The sequence below is a fragment of the Cnephaeus nilssonii genome (assembly GCF_951640355.1).
Source record: "Cnephaeus nilssonii genome assembly, chromosome: 16".
Lineage (NCBI taxonomy): Eukaryota > Metazoa > Chordata > Mammalia > Chiroptera > Vespertilionidae > Cnephaeus > Cnephaeus nilssonii.
In genome coordinates, this window is record NC_137087.1 from 9,565,303 (window position 1) to 9,574,391 (window position 9,089).

Consider the following 9,089-nt stretch of genomic DNA (forward strand, 5'->3'; position numbering starts at 1 on the left):
TCATCACATGTGTTTCTATCTCTCTCTCCCTCTCCCTGCCTCTCTGAAATCAAAAACTATATTTTAAATATTAATTAAATAAAATTAGGACTTGGAATCTATATATATAAAAGGCTAAGCGACCATCCTATCCGAAACCGGACAACCGAACAGGCTGTGTGGGGTGACCAGGCTGGCAGGGGGGGTTAGTGAGGGGCGACCAAACAACCGAGCAGCAGGCTGCGTGGGGCAACCAGGCCTGCAGGGGGGGCAGTTGGGGGCGACCAGGCCAGCAGAGGGGGGTAGTGAAGGGCAATGAGGCTGGCGGGGGGTTGGGGGACAGCTGGGGGTGACCATGCCGGCAGGGGGTGCAGTAAGGGACGACCAGGCCGGCAGGGGGGCACTAAGGGGCAACTGGTTGGCGGGTGGGGGGGGCAGTTGGGGGCAACTACGCCTGCAGGGGGGACAGTTGGGGGTGACCAGGCCAGCAAGGGGGGGCGGTTAGGTGCGATCAGGCAGGCAGGCAGGCAGGTGAGCAGTTAGGAGCCAGTGGTCCCGGATTGGAGAGGGTGCAGGCTGGGCTGAGGGGACACCCCCCCCCCCCCGCCCCATGCACGAGTTTTGTGCACCGGGCCTCTAGTATTTTACATAAAAGAAAAACTAATGACTCATACACTAAGTTTTCAATCATTTCACTTATGTAAGATTTAATAAGTTTATACTATTCTGTGTTGACAATAACATTTTTATTAATGGTAGCATTACATGTTGAAAATTTGAATAGTATTTAGCTTTCTGATATTAAAATGGGATAGCCATAACATCGTATTAAATTATTTTTTATTTTAGAGGATTTCCTGGGCTAAAGAGTAAAACCTGTAGTTCTGTCACCAAACAGCTATCCAGAAAGTTGAATGAAAAAAACCCCAAAACACCAAGGTATCTATTACCCCACATTTTCTAAGCAATATGGCTTAATTTTTTTTTTTTTTGGGGGGGGGGCTTTATTTTTGCACAGTAACATTTCTGTAAATGCAATCGAGGCTGCACAATTTCCATATGCTGAGTACTGTAGAGATGTTTTATTTTAAACTCTGACAACTTCTCATGGGCAATCCACATATTTGTTTTATCATAATCATTTAGAACAGAGGTTCTGGCACCATCTAAGAGTAGAGTTCCCACCCTCTTGACAAATCATTTAACTTCTGGGAGTCTTGATTCCATCACAATTGGAGATAATACCTATTTACCTCTAAGGCATACTAGGGGATTAGATGAGCTAAATTTGTAGAAAGCTGTTAGCACAGTGCCCACTAAGGGTCCAAAAAATGGACCATTACTACTGTTTCATGTACATATTTATGCATCTATGTATATATATATACACACACACACATATGTATATATATATGTACGTATATATATCTTAATGAGCTTTTATTAGCTATGTTCATTAAAGGTTTTCTTTGTCCTGTGATTTACTTTTAGATTTCAGAATACATTTCATTGTGCACATCCCACTTTTATTATAACAAAAATTATTATGACCATCATCATCAATTACATCTATTGCATCCCTCATAACACTCACCACTTCCTTAACCTTTTGCACTCGCTTGCTTTTTTCTCGATTCCTTTATTCTACTCGGGATTTAATTTTTTTAATACCCCAGATTTTACAAAGCGTGGCAGTAGAATAAAAAACTGGAGTTTCTTTTCATACAAACTTATTTATTTGGATTTTTTTATATTTCAAGTTATTGATACATTCAATACAATTCAGCATACGAGCTGCTACCGATGCTAACCGTGTCGAGTCACACTCGACATCCGAGTGCAAAAGGTTAAAAATCATAAGCCTTTCTTCCCTTCAACATGGGATAAATAACCCAGCACCTGCTCTAAGTCCCCGTCAGAAACCCACTGCCCACACTAACTTACCAAATCTGCTACTTTAGCCAGGTCAATCATCATGTTAATGTCACATCCACATTCAATAATGGTGAGTCTGCGCTTTTTACCTTTAAGTGAAAAGATGAAAATTGTACATTTGAAAAAATATATTAATGCTAATTAACATTTTTAACTGCATCAAGCACCATATACACTTATAGGAGTATGCCAGAAATTCATTTTATAGGACAAAATTGATAAGGTATATTTCATCTTGGTTTTCTTGCTATGTTCTCTAATTTTAAAATATCACAAGACTGCTCAAATGAATCAAGTGTTCAAACAGGTACAATCCCGACTAGAATGGGCAGACAAGTGGATTTCATGACCCTGATCCTGCTGTTCAGTAGTGGGCCAGCGCTTCTACCTCCATCAAAGCTTCCTGTTTTTCCCAATATAGCTAAAAACATCCTCAAACCTAATACAACAGAATGTTCGTGGAACAATCATTTCTAAAATAAGTACAAAGAAATCATCACCATAACAAAAATGTCTTAAAGACAAAGAGAAGCCTCAGTCCAACTATAGTTGACCCTTGAACAATGAGGGGGTTAGGGACGCCAACCCTTGTGCAGTAGAAAATGGCATATAATCTTTGACTCCCCCAAAACTTGAGTTGTCCCTTGGTTCCAGAATCCCCGTGGATATCAAAAGCCAAAGGGGCTCAACTGCCTTACATAAAATGGCTCATAACAATGCATAGAGTTGGCCTTCGTATATGCAGATTACCAACCACAGATGAAAAACACTCTTTTTGATCCATAGTTGGTTGACTCTGCAGATGTGAAACCTAGGGATACAAAAAGCCAACTGTATACTTATAAGATAAAAAATCCAGATAGAAGTGGACCCGTGCTTATTATTGCTTTAATGAGAAAGTTCAGATTCTACCACTGTCATTTTGGGAATATGTTCCATCTTTCCTCAAATTTAGAAAGGTCACACCATCTTCCAAAGCAGATAAATCTCACAGGAAAAGAGAGGAAAACTCCCTTACTTCCCCAAGAAAGGGAAGTACTTGCTATCTGTTAAATGAAAGTGCTCACTGTGACCAAGCCAGCCTGTCCAGGCCAGCCAAGCCTTTCAGAGGAGCATCCCGAGCAAACCCATACTGCAGTCAGAATAAGGTATACATCTGTATCATTATTATCTCGAGGAATTTACCTTTTTCTGAAATTACAGCCAACTTAGTAAAACTACAAGAGAGGTAATATGAAGTGACAATATTACTTTAGCATTTACCAGAGGAAAGAAAAAAAAGTTCAACAAGGACATGCATGCTTCTCAGACGACAACACCTGCCATGTCAGTCTGGGAGCACCGCCTACCTGACACAATTGTTACAGGGCCTCTGATCTCTGTTAGCTTCTGCCTGGTGAAGTTCCGAATGAGGCACTGAATCAAAGTGCTCTTGCCAACTTTCGGAGGCCCCATCACCACCACCACTATTGGTGGGGGCTCTAGTGGAGTTCGATCAACCACTGGAATATGATGCTTTTTTGTCTTCAAATCCTGAGTCCTATTTGTTAAAAAATGAATAAATAAATTCATTTTCAAAATATAAAAGGCAGTATCCCTGTATGTAAAGATTTTCAAGAGAGCAGAACAGACAACATATAGATACAATAAACTTGTTAAAACTATTGGTTCCAATCCAAATAACCACTTCAGTAAATATAAAAACAGATTGACTTCAACAGTAAAGAATGTTGAAAACTATACAAACCTTAAATGATTGCTTTATTAGTTGACTACATTAGTTTAAAGAGAAAAAAAAAGCAAACATAGAGGCAGTATATCATAATGAATAAGAGCAGAGGCTATCGAGTTAAATTTAGCTCTTCTATTGGGAGAATATAATTCACTAATGTTTAGCCCGGGCAGTGGTTAAACCTGAAGGTCACTGGTTCCATTCCTGGTCAGGACACATGCCTGTGGGCTCAATCCCCAGTGGCGGGTGTGCAGGAGGCAGCGGATCAATGATTCTCCCTCATCATTGATGTCCCTATCTCTCCCTCTCCCTTCCTCTCTAAAATCAATAAAAATATATTATTTACAGAAAAAAAACACACGAAAGAACCACTAGAAGAATCTAGCTAAACATACCTGTGAAAGGATCGAGCCATCCGCACAGCAGACTGGACCGCAAAAGCTTTGGGGTTTCTCTTCCGGGCATCTTCCTCATCGCCAAGTTGGAGGTCTTGCAGATGCCGTTTCTTTTTCTTCTCAGCTTTGGGCCCACTGTTTTTCTTTCTGTGTTTCTTCTGGTCCTTGGTCTCCATAGTGGCTTTTTACCAATTCACAAGTAACCTACATTGAATGAGGTGGGGGTGGAGGAAGCATTTTACAATCCAAACACCCAGGGAAAAACAGTAAATTTATTTCTTTAAAAAAAAGATACTTACATATATGTTCACCCAGGAAGGGTAGGAACTATTTAATATGCCAAATTTCACTGCTCTGCTATAAATTAGTTACCTCTGCTTAGATTACTATCTATTCATCTTAAGTCTCTGCGTTAGCATTGTCCATTTCTGCAACGATGGAAACATTCCATAGCTATACTTTTAACACAGTAGTCTCTAGCCACATGTGCCTAATGAACTTAAAAATGTACCAAGTGAAACTGAGAAATTGACATTTTATTTTAATTAATTCAATTCTAAATTTAAATAGTCATATTTGACTAGACTATTTTGACAGCTCAGCTCTAAATAGCAACTGAACTAATAAAGTGGCTTCTAAACTTAAACTATTTTTAAGGTACTTTATTTAAAAAATTAAAGCATTTTAATAACCCAATAGCAGTATTACTTTTAGTTTGATATTGTAAAACTTTTAAATTATAATAATGACCTACATACACTTAAAAAATAGTAATATCTACTCGTGAGATATGAATGATTGTGGATGATGCCTGGAGACCACAGATTTGCAGAAACCTGTGGAAACCTTAAGATTTCTGAGCATCCCAGAAATTCATGGCCCATAAACTGGGAACCACTGGATTAAGTTTTTTGTGTGTGTGTTTTTTTTAAAGGAAATCAGGCTGCATACAAAAAAGGGGAATGGGGCAATCAAGTCATCCAATGAAGGTACTGTACTGAGATAACTTCAGTTCAATAAATATACGTGTCTGCCTATGATGTGCTAGGCACTGTGCCAGGAGAAGGCTACCGTTACGATCTGACTAGTGGAGGAAATTCAAACTAATGTCTTCAGAGCCATGCAGTAAGGGCCACATCAGAAGGTGCACTGTAGGAGGTCAGTCCGATTCCCCCCACACACCAGCGGAATAGAAAGTCCACATATACCAGCATAATGTCAAGAAATACTAATCGGGAGTTAGGAGAGCTGGGTTCTAGGAGCACTTTGAAACTAAACAGCTGTGTGATTTCAGGACATTATTTTTCTACTCAGCTGTATTTTGGTTTCGAACTTGTATGTACTTGATGCCTTTATCCTTTGGAGGTGGTGGTTAGGTGGAGAGAGAGGAAACACTTTTTGGAATTAACTGACCTGGCTCAGGTCTGTCACCGGCCAGGGTTACGCCGCATTGAAACGCCCTCCAGCTCTCCCTGCCACCTCTCCCCGGGTCCAGGCAACACGAATTCATTAGCCACTCCCCCAACGACTAAGGATCACTTCTCCGGAAGGGACGAAAGGTGCCTGCCCAGCGCCTCAGGTACTCCCCGGGAGCAGACTGCCCGAGACCGAACGCGGACCTTCCCGTGCACTCGGCTCGCGAAGCTCCCGGAGCCCCCGCCACCGCCGCCTCCCCCAGTCCGCAGCGCTTACCTAGCTCAGAGGCGCCCCTGCTTAGCCCCGCGTGGACCACGCCGGAACCGGAAACCGGCCTACGCACTTACTCCACTAGCCGGCGGGAAACAAGGCGGGGACCGAAGAAAGGGACCGGCGGAGGGACGACTTTCCGGGGAGAGCCGCAAGGAAGACTTGTGATTGGCTAGTGGAGGCGGCCCGCCCCGGGCATCCCGACCGCGGGGACTGCGGCCCTAAGCTAAAACTATTTACTCTTCTGGGTTTCCGAGCCGTGTGCGCTGCGAACGCCCGAGCGACCCCGGAGGCCGAGGCGGCAGTGCGGCCTGACACCGTTCCTCGCTGCGGGACAAAAGCAGGAAGTAACAGTTCCGGTCACCTTGAGTCCCCTTGCCGTCCCCCGACGGGCCTGGTGGGATATCACTGGGTTGGGAGTCGCTGTGGCTCGACCGCTCGCTCAGCCTTACGGAGGACAGAGCCGGGCGTGTCTCGGGCTCCGTGTGTGCTATAATTCTCGCTTGCCAGGAACAGCAGACTCAGGGCGGGGACACACTGACCCAGCGTGGAATGCCTCGGCCTTCCTCTGATCCTGGGAAAGGACTTGCCCTGGGAGAATGCAGCCTCTTGCCATTTTCTTCTAGCGCAGAAGAAAATGCCCATTCCCACCAAAGGGGCTGCTGTGGGTTCATCTAAGCCCATCTCGGGTGAGCTGGATGCCTTTGCCTACAGAGTTTGTATCCCCCTCTGGTCTTGGAGGTTTTCTTTTCAATATCCTACCAGTGCCACCCCTAACCCCCAGGGCTTAGATCTGCTTCATAAAACCAGGCACACTGTAGTCATTGAGACCCCCTGTCCTCGATGCCCTTTACCGCGAGCTCGAGTTCTCCCTCAGTGTCCACAGGCATTCGCTCTGCATCACTATACACTGCTATACCAGGGAGGCCACCCTCCAGGGCACACACTTCCTCATCTGTGAAGAGCTTATGATTTTGTAACTTTAATGCTAACCCTCATACTTCTTGGAGATTTCAGTAAACAGGTAGGTAATTCTTCTAACATTCACTTGGCTCCATGTGTCCCACTCCTGTCTTCTAACTTGGCGCAGCCTCAGTGCCCCTGTGATCACACCATAGAACATGTCAAGTCTAAAGTCTGCAACCAAGATATACCTTCTGGTTTTTATCTGGCACATGTGGGTGTGGGACAAGCTGATTCTATATCTCCACCCCTTCTACCAGTCTCAATGTGGCTTCTTCTTTAAATCCCTAGTTGTAGGACTTCCATTCAGCTAGATTTCAGGCAGTTCTGAATAATGATTGTTCTGTAGTTTATTTTAATTTTGATGTGGTTGTGGGAGGATTCGAGTAACCGCATTTACCTACACCACCATCTTGACCAGAAGTCTCTGTTAATTTTTTTGTACATGTTTTATTTGAGTTTTGTTGAGTTCTGTGGTTCTTTATATATTCTGAATACAAGTCCTGTGATGGAAAGGGATTTGCAAGTATATTTCCAAATCAGTATCTTGGCTTTTTAATTTTCTTTACAATATCTTTTTTTCAGCTAAAGTTATCAACTTTTTAAATAGATTGTGCTTTTGGTGTCATGTCCTAGAATTCTTTGACTAATCCCAGATCAGGAAAAATATTCCCTCTGCTTTCCTCTAAAAAGTTTATAGTGTTACATTTTACATTTAGATCAATGATCCATTTTGAGTTACCTTCTGTATAATGTGAGGTTTTCGTTGAGGTTCAGTTTTTTTTTTTTACATACATGTGTAAAATTGTTCTAATGCCATATATTGAAAAGCAATCCTTTCTGCACAGAATTACTTCTGCAGCTTTTTCAAAAAAAGGGGGGGGGGGGGGGAGAAAGACACAAAACAACACAAAAAAAGAAACGAACAAAAAACATACAAAAAACCCCCACATGTGCAGGTCTATTTCTGGTGTCTATATTTTGTTCCCTTTGCCAATACTATAATATTTGACTATTGTAGCTTTACAGTAAGTTTTAAATTAGGTATTGTGGTTTCTCCATCTTTAGTCTTTTTTTTGTGTGTGTCTTTTTTTTTCTTTTTCTTTTTTTTTTCATCTTTAGTCTTGTTTTACAAAATTGTATTAGCCATACTATTTTATTTGCTTTTCCGCATAACTTTCAGTATCAGCTTGTCTTTATCTACAAAATATCCTATGTAAACAATCATGTCATCTGCAAATATTTCACTTGTAATTTTTATGTATTTTATTTGTCCCTTTATTGTACCTGGTAGGAATTCCAGTATGATATTGAATATAATATTAAGAGCAGACTTTTTTTGTGAGGGAGGGGGTCTCAATCTTAGGAGAAAGCATTTAGTCTTTCACTGTTAAGTATGATGCCAACCTTCACTTTTTTGAAGATGCTTTGCTATGGATTGAATTGTTTTCCTTAAAAATTTATGCGTTGAGCCCTGGCTGTTGTGGTTCAGTTGGTTGGGAGTCATTCCGTGCACCAAAAGGTTGCTGGTTTGATTCTCGGTCAGGTCACATGCCTGGGTTACAGGCTCGATCCCTAGTGGGAATGTGCAGGAGGCAGCCGATCAATGTTATGCCCTCACATCCATGTTTCTCTCTTCTCCCTTCCTCTCTCTCTAAAAATCAATAAACTATTTAAAATTTTTATGTGTTAAAACCCTGAGGTCATGGGGGTGGGGTCCTAATATGATAGGATTTGTGGCCTTAAAAGAAGAGACATTTTTCTATCTTTTCATGTGCATATACTAAGAGTTTATATGAGTACACAGCAAGAAGGCAGCCATCTGCAAGCCAGTTAGGTCTCAATAGGAATCAAATCAGCCAACACCTTAATCTTGGACTTCCCAGCCTCCAAAACTGTAAAAAAGAAATTTCTGTTTTTTCAGTCATCCAGTCTACAGCATTTTTGTTATGGCAGCCCAAACTAGGACACTCTAGTCCCATTAAAGAAATTCATTTTCTTTCCTAATTTACTGAGAACTTTTTATCATGAATAGATATTGAATTTTGTCATGTAATTGTCTACATCAATTGTTGTAATTATGATATTTTCAGGGTGCTTATATAATAGTTTACATTTATTAATATTCAAATAGTGACCTATCTTTGTGTTCTGAGATAAAACTTACTTGGTTGTAATTTATTTCCTAATATTTAAAGTTTTTGTGTTTATGTTCATGGAGGGGTATTATTGTGTAGTTTTATTTTGCTGTTGTGTCTTTGTCTGATTTTGTATAAGTAAAATTAACTAGAGACCCGGTGCACAAAATTCGTGCATGGAGGGGGTGTTCCTCAGCCCGGCCTGCACCCTCTCCAATCTGGGACCCCTCAAGGATCGGACATTCCTCTCGCAATCTGGGA

General features: G+C 41.7%; 1 protein-coding gene across 2 annotated transcripts in view; it reads right to left on the minus strand.

The window, feature by feature from the left end:
- The window catches only part of BMS1 (BMS1 ribosome biogenesis factor), a 59,014-nt gene that overhangs the window by 35,460 nt on the left and 14,465 nt on the right, over nt 1-9,089 (minus strand). Inside the window, exons 1-4 of one of the 2 annotated variants that reach the window (XM_079793577.1) lie at nt 5,734-5,791; nt 4,042-4,245; nt 3,264-3,454; nt 1,924-2,003 (exon numbers count right to left, since the gene is read on the minus strand). In XM_079793577.1, coding sequence (XP_079649703.1) covers nt 1,924-2,003; nt 3,264-3,454; nt 4,042-4,217 — 447 coding nt within the window. In that variant the 5' untranslated portion in view covers nt 4,218-4,245; nt 5,734-5,791. Of the gene's footprint in view, nt 1-1,923; nt 2,004-3,263; nt 3,455-4,041; nt 4,246-5,733; nt 5,792-9,089 lie in introns of those variants that run through there. The other variant, XM_079793578.1, reaches the window with a different exon arrangement.